Source organism: Eleutherodactylus coqui, chromosome 9 (assembly GCF_035609145.1).
Source record: "Eleutherodactylus coqui strain aEleCoq1 chromosome 9, aEleCoq1.hap1, whole genome shotgun sequence".
NCBI classification, from domain to species: Eukaryota; Metazoa; Chordata; class Amphibia; order Anura; family Eleutherodactylidae; genus Eleutherodactylus; species Eleutherodactylus coqui.
Window position 1 is genome coordinate 106,620,953 of NC_089845.1, and position 21,537 is coordinate 106,642,489.

At 42.2% G+C, this 21,537-nt stretch overlaps 1 protein-coding gene across 1 annotated transcript in view; it reads left to right on the plus strand.

The window, feature by feature from the left end:
- The window catches only part of LOC136578684 (aspartyl/asparaginyl beta-hydroxylase-like), a 74,630-nt gene extending 62,220 nt beyond the window's left edge, over window positions 1-12,410 (plus strand). Inside the window, exon 13 of the mRNA XM_066578872.1 lies at window positions 4,154-12,410. Coding sequence (XP_066434969.1) covers window positions 4,154-4,304 — 151 coding nt within the window. The 3' untranslated portion in view covers window positions 4,305-12,410. The remainder of the gene's footprint in view (window positions 1-4,153) is intronic.
- Window positions 12,411-21,537: the final 9,127 nt, after the last annotated feature.

Here is a 21,537-nt window from a genome sequence, read left to right on the forward strand (position 1 = left end):
CACGTACCACAGAGTACTTATAGGTGGATATTGGAATATCACTTAAGTGCAGCAAAAACAATGATGGAGATTTAGGCCTCTCTCACACAGGCATTTGCAGAAACGTAGCGTTTTTCAATGCTGAGTTTACTGCAGTTTCAGCAGCGTTGTCATGCATTTTTTACAGCGTTTTGACTGCGTTTTCTGACTGAAAATGCAGCCAAGGAAGCTGAAAAAAAAATCACTAGTCACCTAGCCAGCGCTGTCCGAGTCCCTGTTCTGCTGCTCTCCGGAGCTCCGGGCAAGCTTCTGGGCACTTGTCATCGCTGAAAAACAATCTTTTGCTAGTGATAGGGTTTGAAGAGCAAGAGATTGCTCTGATTGGCTAAGCTCACGGGCTCAACCAATCACAGCCAGCACTGGATGGACCAATCACAGCCATTCATCGACTGGCTGTGATTGGTTCCTCAAGCGCTGACTCTGATTGGCTGAGTCAGTGCTTGATGAACCAATCAGAGCAATCTCCTGCTGGAGGCAGAGTCTTCAAACCCCGTCACTAGCAAAAGATGATCTGACAGCGATGACAAGTGCGCAGAAGCCTGCCCAGAACTCCAGAAAGCAGTGGCAGGAACCCGGACGGCGCCTGCTCAGTGAGTATAAAAAATTTTTTTTAAGGTAGTTTAGCGCTGTCAAAAACGTAGTACCAAGTTGTGCCACATTTTCAGCATTGCTAAAACCAATTCCCATTAATTTCAATGGGCGACGCACAGCTAAAAAAAGGCCAAAGATAGAACATGCATCGCTGTCAAAATGCAGCATTGAAGATGCTGCATTTTGATGCTTGTGTGAGCACCCCAATTGAAATTAATGGGAGCGTTGTATGGCATTTAGCGCAGCACTGACAAGACAGTGCTAAACGCTGTACAAAAACGCCTGTGTGAAAGAGGCCTTAGGTAATAGGAAATTTGTAAATTTGAATATGATGCGCCAGACCTCTGACCAGAAGCCGGCCAAAATTAGGTATTAGTCTTAAAAGGGCCTGATCTGTCTATGTTTGGAAAAAAATCATATTAAGGGTGCTGTTCAGGATCTTTGACAGCAAGAAAAGGGCTACAGGGTGAACCATTCTTGTCAACCAGAAATTCGGGAAGCACTGACAAAACTAAAATTGTCTTGCTATATTGCTAGAATCACCTAAGCATAAAGGGCCCTTACATATTAGATAAATGTCAGCCTCATAGGTATAGGGGTCTCCTGAAACTGCTCTGCTGGTAGATGTTGGTAAAAGAAGAATGGGGCATGTAGGATTTCAAGGGGCTGAATTATTGCCCTCTCCCCACTGAGAAAAAATATGCTTGTTGTATATAGTGGCGTCGGGAAGAATAGCTACCATACGAATGAGTAATCGCCTGACAACTATCTCAAATGTATGGCCATCTTGAGATGTTCTGACAGCCAGGCAGCTTTGTGCAGTATAGAATTTGTGTCTCGGGGAACAACATGATCAGCATCAGAGGGTTAATTCTTACAGTTTAGTTGAATAATAGAAGAACTTTGATCTTAACTGTATTTGGAAACCAAACAAGAATACGAAGATCGTAAAATTGACAAACAATTCTGAACGGTAATTTAATTTTTGAAGAATCGGAGTTGCTATTTTCTGTGACTAGCTGGCGATACGGATGTTTGTGTCTTCTCCAGCACGGTTGTGGCCAATGTAAGTGAAGTATGAACCTTATAAATAAGTAAACACCGCTAGCAGCATAAAGCTCTCCTTAAGGCTCCCAATTAAGCTGAGATTTTATTGTATTAATCCTTGCAGTTGATGACATGCTGTCTCAGCTAATCTTTTATTTCCCCCTGTGGTTTTCTCAGCTTTTTTGTTGGTTTTTTTTCACTTCTTGTGTTTCGTACACGGTGTATGTGTACAGATATAACAAGTCATCTTACCGCTGCTTACACTATCCACATACAATGTACCTTCTTATGCAATATCTTGGGCACCCCTTGTCAAATTATATTTCCCGTTTCATGTTACACTTTTATTACATGTTTATATAAGGGTGGTTGCATTGGAGATTCTGCTCTCTTGGTCCGTTCAGGGAGCAGGAAAGGGAAATCCCTGGGGCCGGACGGCTTAGTTTCTAGACAGAACCAACCAGTGACGGAGGAACGCCATTGACTATAATGGGATCTGTCTGCACAGCTTTTGGAGGGAAGAAAAAGCGCTGCAGTCAGCACTTTTTCTTCTCATATTTTGAGCCAGATCTGTGACGGTACCTCCGTCTGAAGGTTCTGACGCAAATGTGAGACCAGCCTTACATATATTTTTAATGTAAGGTCTTAAAACCTAACTAACTTGAGATGCTTTAACAGAGGCCAATTGTAGAGAAATCTGGAATCTAAGGCTGTATTCGCAGATTATGGCTGAAATCCAACTGAGTGAAACTAAAAGCAGTTTAATTTTAACTGGCTTCACAGTATTGTTGATGTGTTAACTGAAATATTGCTTAGCAATTAAAGGGGTGTTCTCAGCTCCCTGCTTTACCTCCTGTGGAGCTTTTGTGGCCATCTACTTCTTGGTTCCCACCCTGGCAGAAACTCATCTCCTGATTGACAGCCTTAATGTGCCCTCCCTGCTGCCGGCATAGCATTGCCATCATTACCCCCCCACCCCCCCACCCCCCCCCCCCGCACAGTTTATCCAACTCTTCTCATTATTGCCTTGTTCCCTCCCCATTCACCCCTCTTCAGTCCTCTCTTCTGCTCAGTACAGATGTAGCAAAGTTCACCTTGAGTCTTAACATGTCTTAAGAGCTTTCTGTGCCACAGTTTATTTGCCCTTTCAGTTATTTTACAGTGGCTTTTGTTGGGGTAACATAAGATAACAGTCACTTTTTAATGGTTTAGGATAAGATAACGCTGCAGAAAGTTATCACTGTTAAGTTAAACTTTTTCCCAACTGTTCCAGTTTGCCTTCACTTGCTACATTTGTCCAGCTCAACTCAACATGCTGTAAGTTATAAGAGATGACAAACACTTAGGGTACTTTTATTGACCGATAGTCTCTCGAGTAATGGGCACCTGTCGTGCCATGTAAACACGGAACCCGATAGAGCAAGTGAGCAAGAATCCATCACTTATCAGAGTCGCTTGGTTTCAGCTCACCTAAAAACCAAGTGACTGTTGATTTATGTAAACAGGCCGTCATTCATCTATGGACAACTGCCTGCTTGCTGTCAGTGGAACCGGGCAGCCGGAAGAGATCTCCAGTGCGCTCCATCTCCATTTAGTAGCCAATAATGCTCCGGTGTGAAAGCAAATTGGTGAGCTGCTTCATTTCATTTATTAGACACAATGAACGTTGATTAATTAATGGGAATGCCCCTTTAATTAATAAACTACTTTTAGCAGTGTGGAAACCATGCCAACTAGAAGTTCTTAGTGGGGACCTAGTGCAGCACCAACACTCCTTGATGGAAGACTGTACCTTAGAAGCGTTCTAGTGGAGTCAATGGCTACACTCTCTCCTTAGCTCCCCTAGACTTCTGTTAGGACGGTTGTATACAGTACATACTATGTGGGATTGGGGCTACAAAATTTTCCTTTTACCAATTTTATTCCATCAAGAATCTCCACCATGCTGTCCATTTTCATAGGATGTCATGCATGAAATCTATTACAATGTGCTAAACAGACCGTGAATTCAGTAGTGACTTCCATAATTCAGAAACCAAACATAAAGTCAGCTGATGAAATAATAGATATTAAAGAGTAACTGGAGTTTTAAGAAACTTTTGACATGTCAAATGTTCTGATCACTGGGTATCGGGGTGCTGAGACCCCCATTAATCACTGAAATGCTCACCTGAACACTGTGCCTCTTCCACCGTGATGGTCACTCTCGGCTTTTTTGGCAGCAATAGACAAGTGCAAAGACTTCTATGCATCTATCTTCAGCTGCCTAAAAGAACTGACAACTGAGCATCACAATCAATGGGGCACAATACTTGGATGAGCGCTTCTGCCCCTTCAGTTTGGTGATCAGTGGGGGTCTTAGCACATGTACCCCTACCGATTAAAAGTTTTGACATTTGCATTTATTCTTTAAGTCCTAACAGAAGGAGTGGCAAGGAAACTAAATATAGTTAAACCTGCTACCATTCTTTTACAGGTCATGGAAAGAAGGCAAAGTCCTCATATTCGATGACTCTTTTGAACATGAGGTATGGCAGGAAGCTGATTCTTACCGCCTGATATTTATTGTGGATGTGTGGCATCCGGAGCTCACACAGCATCAACGGCGGACACTGCCGGCTATCTAGTCACCGGAAGAAGCGGCTTACAGGTCCAATATGTGAAGGAGAATTGGGTTACCTTCGAAAGCCCTACACCAATTTCCTGTGTTGTTGCTGCCTATTTGTATGAGTTTCTGTTGCTTTTATACTGAATCCTATTTTCATACAAGATGGAACTGATTTGTGTTAGTATAAATTCTAATTGAAGGAGTTTCACATATTTCACACACTCTCTTAATTTGTTTATGTGAATGAAGAAAAACCACTATAATTGTTTTCTAGAATTGTATTTTATATTTAAACTGTTTTGTTAAAAATAACATCACCCTTTAGTTACCCAGATACCCACCACCAGTATTTACTGTCACCGATTATGTAATGAATATTGAGCTGCTTTTCATAGAACAGTTAAAACGTATTGAATGTAGTCTTGGTGTGAGCAAAAAGGAGGATTCAATCTCAGTGTGAACATGGATGCCTTGAAAATAATGTGCCGCAATACCTGACCCTACACTGCAATTTGCTCCCTCTAGTGTCTATTGAAATACCCTTTAGTGTGCTTTCAAATTGTGCAAATTTTTCCAGGATTTAACATTGTCATATACCCGCATTATTCAGCTTTTCCATCTTAAAATGAGTATCTAGCCTTGAACAGGTTCAAAACTCTGTGCCATTTATTTTGCTAATATATCTTTACAAGGATCAGAGCTCCATTTTGTTCTGATGCAGAACTCCAAATGTCTTGTATAGATGTCAGTTTATAAGATAAATCCCCACTTTATAGTTTAATATGAGAGCTCTGAAAGATTTATTAACTCTGCACCTAAATCCAACATGATGATAAAGGGTAGAGCTTCACTTTAGGCCGCCCATAGACATTAAACAGATGATGTCGGACCCCGAATGATGAGCGCTTAGGCTAATGGTTTTTCCTGATGTTACTTTGTAAATTGATGACGGTTACTGATGACTTTCAGATTGTCAATAGGAGTCTGTAGTTTAGTGTCTGTAGGATTTTCCTGCAGCGATGAATGTAGACTGATTAGAACAGCATATATTGTTTGGATCTTCTTTTTAATGTAAGATATTCGGAAACATCAATTATCTTATTTAAAAGAGGGATTAAATGGTTTTAGTGGACATGTTGTAAAACTAGACTTGTAAATCTAGAACTTCCGCACAGGCAGTACAAAAGTGTTCTACAATATTTTCCAACGTTCCCATATTTTTGGGTAATCGCTGCTGTAAGGCGGTTAGGCAGAACCCAGAATCTTGGTAGCCAACATGCCTCAAAATTAGATCTAGTGCTTCCATAGTTTCTTCTGTATTTGACACTTTGAAGGTCTAGCAGGTGATTGAAAAGCCTTCTTTTCTCCTGGATTGGTAGTTTAGGCTTCTGAAGTCTACAGTATTTTGTCTAAACCTTGCTATACATCACTGGGGAACAAAAGAAAAAAAAATTATGGTGCCTGGAAATTTACACCTTTTTTGGGGTATTTTTGTACCACTGATTCCGAAAATGCCATCTATTTTGTTCTAGCAGCTTTAGTTTTTGAGATATTTCTGGTCTCATAGCTGGAAATCACAGAAACGTAGTTTTATCAACATCTCAATGAAAAAACTGTTCAAGGCATCTTGGGATTTATCTTTGTACCTTCAGCTTTTAATTGGCAGTTATTACGTGTATAATACAATATATATATATACATGTACACATTTATATGGGCATATGTCATATCTTGATGGAGAAAAACTAATACAATTTTCAGTATCTATGACCTCAAAATACCCCTAAAAAGTTCAAATATCTCAGTCACCAAAAAATTGTGTTCCCCAGTGAATAAGTGTTGTGATACTTGAGAATTAACATCATCTTTCTGGTTGGTTTCCTCCTGTCTTCTCTGGTGGTCTGTTATACCCACATAGTTGCAGTTAGGTATCCATCCATGTTGACCCGAGTACCAGCGTCTAAGTTGTGTATGGAATTTGTAATAGTGGAGTTGTGCTGCTGATATACTTGAGCGACTAAAAAATTGGAATCGTCAGTGGAAACCTACAAGAAGACATCCCTGATTCACTAGTTCCCAGCGACGTTGCTACATATAGTGTAGGGTAGGAGCAGTAATATAGTGTTTCTATGAATCTCTTGCATTGCTTTTATGTGAATTGTCTATTAACCTCACAAATCTTGCTTGATAAACACCCACACTTTCACTAAAATGGCCATGACTTCATTTTATCTTTTGGACTTGTTACCTAGTATTAAAGAGATTCGAGTAAAATATCTTTTCTTGAAACAATACTTCTCTTATCCATAAGATGCGGTCAGTTCCATTCACCTAAATGGTGATGAGCTGCAATACCAGACACAGTCCATAGACAAGAGTGGCGCTATACACCCATTTATTAATCCTGGTTGACCTCTCTAATATTGAAAAGTGTGACAGACGTAATCATTTACACAACTATTTATGATGAAATAGTTAAAATGCAATGATTGTTGTTCTTAAAGTACTTTGACCTATTTCAGGATGAGGAACTCGGTCATTTTTCTTAGATATTGTCCAAACATTTTTGTTTAGGGTCACGCACAGTGGGGTAAATTCACTATAGAAAATGTGCCAGAAAACTATCTTACATGCTTTACTGCAAATTTATTATGTGCTGTAGACACTTTAAGACACATTTTTCGGCAAGTCCAAAACAGATACGGCTTCTGTGGACGGGGTGTGGGTTCCAGGGAAAGGAGGTACTGTCCAAATGAGACTTTTTTTTGCCAAAAACTTGCCAAACTTTTGGCACAGTATCTGTCGTAAACCTGAGTTAAGTAATTGGTGGTATAAACAGATTAGACAGTTTAAAGATGTGGCCAGATTTATTATCCAGCATGAGCCACTGTGATGAATCAGGTGCATTCTAAGACTGTCTAGTCTAACTTGACACTGTCCATTAGACAGTATTAGTAAATCTGCCTCATTGCTTTTAAGAGTGGTTTGGTAATATTATATTTCTTTTGTCCAAGCATTAAGAAAGGTAAGAAGAAAGGGAATAGGGAAACGTAGAATTTGAAAAAAAAAATTCCTGCTCTCCCGCATATCCGCTGCACTTCACAAAAACAGCTGTGGCTGTGCCACAGACACGGACGGCTTCTATAGGCTTCAATGGGAGCCGACTGTATAGGAGACCCGCAGGAAAATGGAGCATGCTGCCATTTTTTTCCTGTGAAGAAATCCCATCCACATGCTTTTAGCTGCCCTTCGGATGCTATTGCATCCCTATGGGCAGCAAGACGCACGGATCTCCCGTGCGGGGGCCACACATATTTTATAAATAAAATCTGCCCGTGGACATTAGGCCTAAGGGTGTGTCAAACGGACGTGTTTTCCATCCAATTATCGGTGTATTTATGTAGGCTTTTTTTTTCTCAGTCCAAGTAAAAAGAAAAATGTAGTGTGTCTTTTTTTTGTCTGATTCTCGAATGAAAATAGTACATGTCAATGTGCGGTGACCCACACATTGGACAGCACATGGATGGGATGGGATGTCCGTGGGCTGTCAAATTCAAGTTGGGCCCCAGAAAATATTGGACGTGACTTTATCATCATCCATGTGCTTATACCCTAAGCTGTAATTTATCCATTTACCAGTACTGTACATCCCTGCTCTTCCTGAGCTTAGAGGTCCAGTGGGCTGTCCCATCAGTGATTGGCAGCTGTCTGTATATGAATGTACACACAGATAGCTGTCAATCACTAATAGCTCCACCCATTGGACCGCTAAGCTCAGGAAGAGCACAGATGTAAATGAATAAAACACAAGTTAGACTAAATCTTTCCCCATAAAACTATATATCAGTCTGCTCAGCTCCTCCTACTCTACAATATTCTGCCTGCAGAATGGACTGCATTTTCAATGTGGCGGTTCCCTTCAAAGTTTTGTTAAACCTTCCAAAATGTTTCAGATTACAATGACTGACAGATGTAATGTATAGTGTGGGCCTTTGTAAAGGAATACAAAGAATACATAATCCAAATCCTGCCTTAAGAGGAACCTGTCACGTCCTATAAGCACCATAAACTAAGTTAGGACAGCGTCCGGGGAGTTCCGGGGGTGTACTTTTATTCTACTTACAGGACTCCGCATTCCTGCGCTGTCACCCTCAGCAGTCAGTGCCCAGCCTGTCTGCGGGACTCTTCATCAGTCAATCAGGCACAGACACTGGGGGAGATTTAGTAAGCCCGGCATTTCCTGTACCGGTCAGTCGGGGGGGGCACACCCCATCCCAACAAGCTCCCACCCCAAAAAAGTGTCAGGGCTAGTGCAGCAAGGAGAAACGTTACAAATGTTTGTGCATATATACGTTTGCATAAAAATTTTCTACATTTTTACATCAGAAACTGTAGAAAAAGTCTTTATGTGCCCCAATGTTTAGTACTGATTGAAGAAAAGAGTTGTGCAGACAGACCGGGCGCTGACTTCCAGGAGTGGCGGCATGGGGATGGGGAGTCGGGTAAGTATAAACTGTACACCCCTAGACTCCTCGGCTCCTGTCCTATAAGTACCATAACTTATTTTATGGTGATTATAGGGCGTGCAGCCTCCCTCTAAGCACTCCCCCTCCTTGTTCCTATTCAACTCTTCAAAACTGAGAACTATATCAAGAATTCTGCTAAGTTGTCCCCGGGGATCTACGGGTGTGATGCGTTTTGCATTAAAAACGCATTACATCACTTTGCTCCACATGTGATTTTCATGGACGTGAAAATCACATTTTTCAATAGTAAAAATAGAAAATGTGCATCACACTCGCATGAAACTCGGATTTACATGTGGCGAGGCAACTTTTTTTTTTTTTTCCTCCCATAGGGAATTTTGGCCAATTCTTAGACAGAATCACCCCAAAATAAGACAAGCTGTGATTTTTCTATCTTTCAAGGAAAAAAAAAAAAACCCATGTAAGTGCATCCACGTAAAATAACGGTCTCTTTTCATGTGTCATTTCTGTGCATCTCGCAAAACACACAAAAAACGCGCATACAATTCACCCATAAAAATACACCCTTACGCCATATTTTCACGGGCGAGTGTATTGTCGATCCAAGAAACTTGGACTGATATCGCACTCTTAAACCTGGGATTTTTTTCCTGCGTTTTGCGAGAAAAAAATGCATTGCATCATTGCACCTGCGATTTTCACGTACGTAAAAATCGCATTTTGTTTCATCAGTAGAAATAGAAAAATTGCAACACACTCGCATGCACTTTGCACGGCTTGCAAGCGCGATGCAATTTGTTTTTCACGCTCCCATAGAAAGTAATGGGTGATGGCGCTCCAAAATAGGACATGCTGCGATTTTTCTATCTTGGACTGTAAATTCGAAAAAAAAATCGTCTATGTGTATAAAGCATAGGAAATAATGGATTTTCTCGTGCGAGTTCTGTCCATATTACAATCGGACGTGTAGATATGGCCTTACTGTGTCCTGGAAACTCCCCATAACAGAGCCAAATGCCATCCGACCCGTTCCATGTAACCGCCCAGGGTGCTCTGCTTCATCTAACAACCTGCTACATCGGTCATTCGTCACCACTTCTATCTTGGATGCACTTTATATGTGCTCTTTATGGGAAGAAAGTGGCATTAAAAGAGTAAATGTATGAGGGGCCGTTATGCTTTTATGCTGCTATATATGTCAGTTGTGGATTCCGCATTCATTCTTCTGCCTTCTATAAATTACTTTCCCCTCTCGGCACCAGTAAATGCTTTGATTACTTGGATCTATTCGTCATACACAGCCACATTGCTTCTATGTAGTTTGCTGGGTAAATATATTGCGCGCCGTTTATCTGTACTCTCTTTGCTGCTGAATCCCTGTTCTACTTGATGGGAGTCATATATATCTCGGTTTGGTCGTTTAGTGATAGAAGTGCGGGATGCTTGATCACCTTAAATCACAGCTGAACTGAGGGACGCATCACGTGGGATGGAACATTCCACAACAGCGTGGCGTAATATGCCGTCCTTGAATTCTGCCGCCAACTCCGTACGGCTAACTGCGGATTTTGATGCGGAATTGCCGGCAGGATTCTGCTATTTTCAATTCTGTATCAAAATCTGTATGCTAGCAGTGCAGATTTTGGGGTTGAATATTCCACAGGAGGACATATTCCGTCCCGTGTGAAAGGTCCCTCAAGCGGCTTATAGGGAAACACAAATGTGTCATTATTCGCTGCTTCTGTTCATGCACTTGATTTCAAAAACACATCACCACTAGAGATGAGCGAGTATACTCGCTAAGGGCAATTGCTCGAGCGAGCATTGCCCTTAGCGAGTACCCGCCCGCTCGAGACAAAAGGTTCGGGTGCCAGCGGCGGGCAGGGAGCTGTGGGGGAGAGCAGGGGGGAACGGAGGGGAGATCTCTCTCTCCCTCTCTCCCCCCGCCCCCCCCCCTGCTGACTGCCGCTACTCACCGCTCCCCCGCACCGGCACCCAAACCTTTTGTCTCGAGTGGGCAGGTACTCGCTCATCTCTAATCACCACATAGAGAGGAATTGTACCTTCTGCACACTCTATGGTTTGGGCTCTCTCACACTAGTATGCCATGACACAGAATGCCAATCCCCATATACTATATTGGCATGTATGCGCGTAACATGTGCCAGGATAGTGGATGCCGCATTCTTCTCTGTATGTGAGAAGCACAATTGCAAGTCAACATAACAGTGGCCCGTGTATTACACTCGCAAAAGCTGCGCTTGTAATATGCAGTAAAATATGCCGGTGTGTGAGAGCTCTTGTGCTTCATAGCTGTGAACAAATTGGTCATAGTACATTCAGCTTGTATCTCAGCATAAGGGTGCATTTACGCGGGGGGAGATAATATCGGTCTGAGGAACTCTGACTGGCGGCTTATTCACAGGAGCGTATATCGGCTGCCGCTTTCACGGCCGGCCGATATACGCTACCATCTGAGCTGTCTTACCATTTCCCCCCCCCCCCCTTCACCGGCTCTCTGCCTCTCTCCTCCCCTCTGGCTGATTGAAATGGGAGGTAAGCTTAGCTCCTCCCCCTCCCGTCGAAAACAGCCGGAGGGGAGGAGAGAGACAGAGAGCTAGCGAGAGGGAGGGAAGGGGAAAGGCAGCTCAGATGGTAGCATATATCGGCCGGCAGTGAAAACGGCGTCCGATTTATGCTCCTGTGATTAAGCCCAGATATTGCACTTGCAAACCAGACATTTTTTTACAAGTGTGATACATTTTGCAATAAAAATGCATCGCTGCACTTGCAATTTTCACGCTCATAAAAAACGGGCATTATTTTGTAGGGGAGAAAAATCGTATCAAACTTGCATGTACAGGTGAGCACAATGCGATTTTTCCCCCTCCTCCTATAAGGATGAATGGGCGATTATTAAACAGAATTACTGAAAAATAGGACACGCTGCAACTTTTCTCTCACACACCAAAGTCTGCATGTTCTGATGTGGAATTGCAGGCAGATTTATGCCATCGTGTAGGTTTTGGTGTGGAATTTACCATTTCTTGCGGTGCCACTTGTGGGCTAATTCCACCTGTTTGAAAGATGTGCCATGCTGATAGATACCACCTACTCAAAAAGACTGAATGCTGTCATAAAGTCAAAGGATACATCCAAAAAGTATCAGTTTATGCAACCACATTATTTTACTTTTTTTTCCCATTTTCCCACCTTAAACGATTTCCGTTTGCTTTTCAATGGCATTGTACAGACAACGGGGTGCATTGTAGGTGTAGGTGGAAATATGGCATTTTAACAGGGGTGTGTAGACTTGTTATATCCACTGTAAGGTGTGTTCCTCACTGCACTGCATAGAGTGTGGTCTCCAACTTGTGGCCCTACTGCTATTACAAGCCTACAACTCTTGTAGTTTTTCAAACGTTGGAGAGCCGCAAGTTGAAAACCACTAGTAAGAAGTTTATTATGAAGTGAGCGATATCCAGACTCTAGGTAATAGCCTATTTTGTATTGTCGTTTTGTGTACTGACTACAGAATCTGCAATATTTTTCTAATGACATTTTATATATGTAATTTGTGCTTTATATCTTGAAATTGTTTTTTTTTATTTTTAAAATAAAATACTGATGTTATTAAAGGTAAATGGGTGATTGTCCATTATATTTACACTCACAATAACCAGTGTTTGGTGTCATCTTAGCTTTAAAGATATGAAATCTGATCTCACGAAGCCTCAGGTGCATTTAAATTTAGGAAAGCTTTGCTAAATGGATTTTCCATTATGTGACCAATTAAAGAACCAATGAACCTGGAACTTTTTATTATCTGCAATTAGAGTGACCAGACGTAGTTTCACAATATGTGATATCAGGCTGTATTATCTATCTATACAGAGTATTTAATTATTTCCCAAACTCAGAAGCAGAACCATAAAAAAAAGTATTACTATTCCCAAAAAGAAGGTTGTATTCTGATGGGCTCTGCTTTCACTTGGGGGGAAAAAAATGATACCTGCCCTACATGAATCAAGCATACGCCCAAGTGAATATAGCTTTAATGTTCATGCACACAACTATATTAGAGATTTGGTAATATTACCATGCTTATTGCATAGATGTGATAACAAGATCTCACCCACAACCCCTGTCCCTGCCTACTTGCCTCCACTCCTGGCTAACCCCAGGCAGGGCAAATGGGCGCCGGTCCCTACTCTCACTAGGGGCCGAAAAAGGGACGCTGGCGTACCTGGATTGAAAGGGTAGAATACCGACAGAAAAGGCAGATGTAAATAACCAACACGAATAATACTAATCAGAACTGAGGCAGATAGAAAAACCTGGCGGACAATAGCAAAGTATAGCAGACAAGATGACAGAAGCAGGAGACCAACAGAGGCAGACTAGCTAGCACACTGAGGGAAACCAATAACTGGCAGTGATTACCAGTCTCTGCCTGACCTTTAAACAAAAGCCTCTGCCCAGGGGCAGAGAGAGGGAGACAGCCAATTCCCACAGAACATAATAAAAGGGAACTGCACTCACAGGTGGGCGCGCTCACAGTGCCGCGTGCCACCAACACCCGGCTGGCCAGGCACCCACGCCCCTGGCAGCCGGACCACAAGCCAGGGGGTCGCGCCCCAACATCGGTACCCCGCACCCCGGGGTCCAGCAACCGCCGCATGGTAACACTTTTACTAAGTTTGCATTAAAATAAAAGATGGCATTTGTCAGTCATTTGCACCAACACAGGTCAATCTAAAGCCAAGATTCACACAGTACAACATCTCCATACAAACTAGTACGTGATTAAAAAAAAGTCAAGCGTAGCAAATGAGATATAGCATAAATTTTATTACATGGTGAGGAACATTGCAAATAAAATGAAAGCAAATAGAATCTTTGGCACTTGAGATATTGAGATTGAATAGATCCTTATAACCCTCTTGTGGACGTTGTGTTCACATTTTAAGCACAGATAGTCTTGTATGGTTGTCACACATTAAAATAAATGACTAAGAGCTTCTTCAGACTGTTTCACAGGAGCTGGGTACCGCTGTGTTGGTTTCCAGGTTCTTACTGTTCTGATTCTTCCCTTTTCCCCCGAATTTAAGGAGCAAAACAGAACTCTTTGACACTGCATTGAATGAGCACTGTACTTCCAACAATAGCCAATGACCATCTACAATCTTCCTCGGTGGTCAATACGGTTCTTCCTATTATTATAGTTTAGTGGACTATACTTGATTATGGCCAAAAAAATGGTGATGTATGGTCACTAAAGCCTGGTAATAAAATGAATAACATAGCTAAGTGATTAGAGGCGCCCCCTCTGCTACTGAAAGGCTTGACGTTACATTAGAGATGGTTTGCTCTTTGACATTAGAGAAGATATGATTTGGAGGGCTTTAAACATTTACTTCCAGCTTAATTCTGTGGTCAGCCGTACATGGCCACTAAAGGAAATCTCACCTGGATATTACCTAAAGGACCATGTTGCTGACTAAATATAATAAACAGATTGCTCAAACTAAACCCAGTTGGTTCTACAGGCATCCAATGTTACTGTTTCTTCTCAGAAGCTAGGATACATAAAGAGATTTATGATTTACCCTTTCATCGAAAATAAGGTTAGGAGGGCTTTCCAAAATTTAATATTGAAGGCAAATCCCTACTATATAGGCCATCAATATTAGATCAATGGAGGTCAGACTCATAGCACCTCCACCAATCAGTTGATCAAGGGGATGTAGTGCTTTTCATTATTTACCAAGCACAGAGCCATATACTTAGCATTGCAGATCTCTGCAGCTCACTCCCATAATAGTGAATGGGATGGAGCTGCAATACTAGGCACACCATAAGGGAATACCATGGGCTCTTCAATCAGCTAATTAGTAGGTGTGCCAGGAGTTGGACCCACAACTATCTGATATTGATCTTCAGCCATCAATGCCCAGGAATTTAAAGTGACCCTCTGGTTTCAGGACAAAATTCTGTCGTGAGACCAGAGGGGAAGAGGGGTATATTACTTGCAACTGTTGTTCTCTGCCACACCTCCAATCTGCCAATTCCGGCTACTGTTTTTGGCTATGCAAGATGGCCAATAGTATTTTTAGACTATTTAATTCCCCAAGTGCACTGGTAGTGTTAGACTACTAATGCATTATACCTGCACTCTGACTGTCCAAGGCCGCTCATGTAATCAGTGCTGGCCAAGCAGAGAGCACTGCACAGTATGCATTAAGTAGTTAGAAAGTTACAGCAGTCATCTTAGACGAGTGAATACAAGACCTGGTATTGGTAAGTCAAAGGGATGGCAAAGAAGAACTGCAGGTAATATACCCCCCTTCCCTCCAGTTTCTGGTCAAAATCTTGCCCCTAAACAAGAGGGTTACTTTAAGAATTGATTGGGAAATTTAAAAGGAGCTTGTTTTCAGTAGTCAAACTGAGGAGCCTTTTCTCAGTAGTTGCCTCGGGAAAGGACACCTAGATATTACCTATAACTAGAACCATGTTACTAACAGACTAGAGGAAGGCAACAACTGGTGCAACAAATACAATTGGTATATCCACATAACTGGCAAGCTTGGGCATTTAGTTCAATCACAGCTGAACACATATTTGCTTTGTTCTTGCAGTAAGATAGTTGCTGCACATGGTTCAAATTGCAATGGCTTCATGTGTGATGTGTAAAGTGTAAATAAAAGTCAGGATTAAAGATGAGCGAGTATACTCGCTAAAGGCAATTGCTCGAGCGAGTATTGCCTTTAGCGAGTACCTGCCCGCTCGACAGTGAAGGTTCGGGTGCCGGTGGCGGGCAAGGAGCTGTGGGGGAGAGCGGGGAGGAATGGAGGGGAGATCTCTCTCTCCCTCTCTCCCCCCCGCTACTCACCGCTCCCCCGCACCGGCACCCGAACCTTCAGTCTCAAGCGGGCAGGTACTCACTAAAGGCAATGCTCGCTCGAGCAATTGCCTTTAGCGAGTATACTCGCTCATCTCTAGTCGGGATATATATTGTTCTTAACATTGCTTGGTAAAGGGAAGAGTTTTAGTGCCAAGTCAACTGTGATTGGTGAAGGCGAATGTAAGGTGAGCAGCACATGACACCTACAGTATGATACACAGGTCTAAACTGTCAATGCAAACTGATTCTAACAATGTAAAAATAGTCTTGGTAATGACCTATTACAGGGATAGTTCTGGTTTTCTATTAGCCATAACAGCACAAACATTGTGTCATTTGGCTAGTAGGGATGAGCAAAAAAGCAAGTAAGATGCTTGGCTGCATACTGAGAGATATAACCAGCAGAAAGAGAGATATTGTGATCTCGCTGTATAGAGCTCAGGCAAGACAACATCTGGAAAAGTGTATTCAGTTCTGGAGATCTCACCTTTAGTAAGACATTGATAAAACAGAACGAGTCCAAAGACGGACTTCAAAAAAAGTGGAAAGTCTCAAAAACAAAACTTATCTGGAGAGACTTAAAGAACTTAATCTGTATAGCCTAGAGGAACGATTTTGGTGATAGGGGAACGGGCATGATCAAAACCTTTATATATGTTACAGGAGAAAAGAAGGGGGGGGCATATGGAAACCTTTATATATGTTACAGGAGAAAAGAAGGGAGAGTGGGGGGGACATGATGGAAACCTTTATACATAATACAGGAGGTGAGAATGTAGAGGGGGCAACATGATGGAAACCTTTATACATAATGCAGAAGGAAAGAAGGGAGAGGGGGCAACATGATGGAAACCTTTATACATAATGCAGGAGGAAAGAAGGGAGAGGGGGACATGATGGAAACACTTATATATGTTACAGGAGGAAAGAAGGGAGAGGGGAGACATGGTGTAAACTAGTATACATAATACAAGAGGATAGTAGCGCCATGATGGAAACCTTTATATATGTCACAGTTGGAAGAAGGGAGAGGAGGGGACATGATGAAAACCTTTATATATGTTACATGAGGAAGGAAGGGAGAGGGGGGACATTATGGAAACCTTTATACATAATACAGGAGGAAAGAAGGGAGAGGGGGGACATGATGGAAACCTTTATATATGTTACAAGAGTAGAGAAGGCAGAGGGGGACATGATGGAAACCTTTCTATATGTTACATGAGGAGGGAAGGGAGAGAGGGGACATGATGGAAACCTTTATACATAATACAGGAGGAAAGAAGGGAGAGGGGGGGGCATGATGGAAACCTTTATGTATATTACAGGAGGAAAGAAGGGAGAGGGGAGACCTGATGGAAACCTTTATATATGTTTCAAGAGGAGAGAAGGCAGAGGGGGACATGATGGAAACCTTTCTATATGTTACTTGAGGAAGGAAGGGAGAGGAGGGACATGATGGAAACCTTTATACATACTACAGGAGGAAAGAAGGGAGAGGGGGGCATAATGGAAACCTTTGTTATTGTTACAGGATGAAAGAAGGGAGAGGAGGAGCATGATGGAAACCTTTATATATAATATAGGAGGAAAGAAGGGAGAGGGATCACATAATGGAATTCTTTATATGTGTTCCATAAAGAAGGAAGGGAGAGGGGGGACATGATGGAAACCTTTATTTATGTTACAGGAGGAAAAAAGGGAGAGAAGGGACATGATGGAAACCTTGATTTATGTTACAGTTGGAAAGAAGGGAGAGGAGGGGATGTGATGGAAACCTATATATAGCACAATCAAAGCACAGTCTGTTATGGCTGGTAGGGGACTAATGACCAGAGGGGGGTCCCTACAATCAGCCCACTCCCGTATCCCTACCTACTTGCCCCCCTGGGCGACAACTGGGCAGCGGTCCTTGCTCTGACCTAGTGACAGGGACCCCCAGGGAGAGGGACAGGAGACGGATGGTCAAACAAGCCGGGTCAAAACCTACCGAGAGCGAAACAACAGAGGGTAATACAGAGAGTAGTCAGGGAAAACCATGTCAAACCAGGGAGACACATGCGCAGTACAAAAGGAGCAAGACAGGAATGGAGTCAAAGGCATAAATGTGTCAAAAACCAGAACAAGCAAAAACAGTAAATGTGGGTACTAGAAGAGCAAAGTCTAACCGAACACTGGCAACCTCTGCTAGCACTCAGCAGCCTTATATGTAAAAGTCCCCGCCCAGATAGGGCAAAGGGGACACGCCTATAGGGTAGATGATAAGACTAGCTGTCCCCAGGGCTGTGTACTATACAGATAGTCACACGGCTGGCCGAAGGGAGTGCGTCCCCGAGCACAGCGGGGCACATGCCGCCGGCAGGAGCGGCCAACCACCAACATGGGGGAACCATGACCGGAGCCGCCCACACTGACACCAGCGGCACCAGGAGGAGCAGAGTGTGACTGCCGGCTGCCAGCGCCCCCAGCAGTAGTCCTATACCTAATACAATAGTTAACAATCCCTAAAAGAAGGAAGAATAGGAAGCATTTAAAGAGACCAGGATGAATGAACACAGAACTTGCACACATGTTAAAGGTGAAGAAAAATATGTTTATCTAATGGAAAGAGGGGGGAATGTCTAAAGATTATAATTTGGTCTGCAGAAACTGTAAGGCAAGTGTCAGAAAAGCTAAAGCTGATAATGAATTGATGCTTGCAACAGAGGCCAAAAGCACTAAAAAGGGATTTTGTGGTTATGTCAAAAGCAAAAGAAAAGTCAAAGATGCTATTGGATGTTTACAAGATGAAAATGTTTATTTGGTTAAGAATGATGTTGAGAAAGCTTAACTTTTAAATTCCTATTTTGTATCTGTTTTCTCTCAGAAAGTAGATGGAACATCCACTAATCTTCCCTGTGCTATTGGGGTAATACAATAATGCAGGCTATCTATAAGCAGAGAGATGGTGAGGGAATACTTAGCTAACCTAAATGAATTCAAGTCTCAAGTTCCAGATGAATTACATCCTAGGATACTAAAGGAAGCAGCGGAGGTAATTGCTGAACCACTCGCTGTAATCTTAGAAAATCCCAGGAGAACAGAAGTCCCAAAAGACTGGAAAAGGGCAAATGTTGTCCCTATCTTCAAAAAAAGGAAGAAGGTGGATCCAGGAAACTACAGGCCTGTGAGCCTGACTTCCATACTGGGAAAGATATTTGAACAACTTATTAAACAGCATGTATGCAAGTACTTGGATGAGAATGGAGTAATTAACCAGAGCCAGCATGGGTTTGTAACAAACAAGTCATGCCAGACGAATCTAATTTCCTTCTATGACAGTATCACCGACTGGGTTTATCAGGAAAATGCGGTGGATATAGTATATGTTGACTTTGGTAAAGCATTTGACTAAGTATCCCATACCATACTTATTCACTAAGCAACCATTAGGTGGATTCACAACTGGTTGAGTGATCATACTCAAAGAGTGGTCATAAATGGCTGCACATCCAAGTGGAAGAATGTATCAAGTAGGGTACCACAAGGCTCTGTCCCAGGCCCAGTGCTGTTCAACATTTTTACAAATGATCTGGAGGAGCGAATTATTGAAAAACTAATCAAATTTGCCAAAGACACAAGGCTGAGAGGAGACTTAATAGCTGCCTACAAATATCTGAAGGGCTGTCACAGTGCAGAGGGATCAGCCCTATTCGCATTTGCACAAGGAAAGACCACAAGCAATGGGATAAAACTGAAAGGCAGAAGACACAGATTAGATATTAGAAAAACATTTCTGACATTGAGGGCGGTTAATGAGTGGAACAGGTTACCACGGGAGGTGGTAAGTTTTCCTTCAATGGAAGTGTTCAAACAAAGGCTGGACAAATATCTGTCTGGGATGATTTAGTAATCCTGCATTGAGTAGGGTGTTGGATCTGATGACCCTGGAGGTCCCTTCCAACTCTTCCATTCTATGATTCTATGTTACATGAGGAAAGAAGGGAGAGGGGCTACATGATGGAAACCTTTATACATAATATAGGAGGAAAAAGGAGATAGGGAGGCAGGTGCATGATGGAAACCATTATATATGTTACATGGGGAGAGAAAGGAGAGAGGGGACATGATGGAAACCTTTTTATATGTTACAGGAGGAGAGAAGGGAGAGGGGGGGCATGATGGAAACCCTTATATATGTTACAGGAGGAGAGAAAGGAGAGGGGGGCATGTTGGAAACCTTTATACATAATATAGGAGGAAAGAAGAGACTAGGGAGGCATGATGGAAACCATTATATATGTTACATGTGAAGAGAAAGGAGAGGGGGGACATGATGGAAACCTTTATATATGTTACATGTGAAGAGAAAGGAGAGGGGGGACATGATGGAAACCTTTATATATGTTACAGGAGGAGAGAAGGGAGAGGGGGGGCATGTTGGAAACCTTTATACATAACATAGGAGGAAAGAAGAGACTAGGGGGGCATGATGGAAACCATTATATATGCTACATGTGAAGAGAAAGGAGAGGGGTGACATGATGGAATCCTTTATATATGTTACAGGAGGAGAGAAGAGAGAGGGGGGCATGATGGAAACCTTTATATATGTTACAGGAGGAGAGAAGGGAGAGGGGGGGACATGATGGACACCTTTATACATAATACAGGAGGAAAGAAGGCAGAGGAGGCAGACATGTTGAAAACCTTTATATATGTTACAGGAGAAGTGAGGGGAGACATGATGGAAACCTTTATACATAATACAGGAGTAGAGAAGAGAGAGGGGGAACATGATGGAAACCTTTATATATAATACAAGAGGAAAGGACGGAGAGGGGGGCATGGTCCATGGTGCAAGTATAAATAATGTTCAAGATAGAAGTATATTTATTAGGAAGCTAAACACTTGAACAAGGGGACACAATCTGAGGTCAGTTGGGAGAAGATCAGATGCAATGTCCGAAAGTATTATTTTACCGAAATAGTAGTAGATACTTGGAACAAACATCCAGCAGATGTTATGGGAAAATAATCAATAAACGAATGTAAGCATGCCTGGGATAAGCATAGATCTATCCTAAAAGAGACTTAACAAGGATATAATGTAAGGACAGATTAGATGGGTGATGTGGTCTTCTACTGTCAATCTTTTATGTTTCTATCACAAAAGTAAGTGGATTCATAGTTCTGAGTCTGCTGTATTCATGAGGAAACCATTCTCTCTGCCCCTTCTCCATGGTGAATGACAGGTTCTTGTTCCAACCTGACCTCTGCTTATGTCTTATTCCTCCTATGCCTTGTCTTTCTCACTTGTAAAACTCTGACTATGTCATCGCTCCGGGTGACATGAGGAATTTCAGGGAGTTATATAAACTAGTAATGACATTCTACATGACTAAATTCAAAGTAAATATGCAGCCAAGGTCAATGCAATGCCTTTTAATGTGACCACCTAAACAGGGCCTCACTCCTGAAACACCGAAAACAAAGGCAATAACATACCTGGATACATTCAATCTACTTTGTGTACATCTGAAAAGCTTTGCTTTGATTGGTTCAAATAGCATTCAACACATAACCAATTCCATGGGGCAAGAACAGTTTCCAATCAAGGTAAAAGAAAAGTTGTGTCAGGTACACAAGATAACCTGATATCTTACAAAAGCTTCATTATTTATCGACTTGCTTAGCTTTGTTGTATTTTGCCAACCGTCTGCTGGTGATTTATTGGTTAAACCTCAGGGGGCCATAGGATGTGGTATAAAAATACTGACCATATAAGCTTTTAATCTTGACAAAATGTACCCTTTAATATAATTCCTTTACATTAAGCAGTACAATATATGTCTTACTATATGGAAGGCTCTAATGCACTT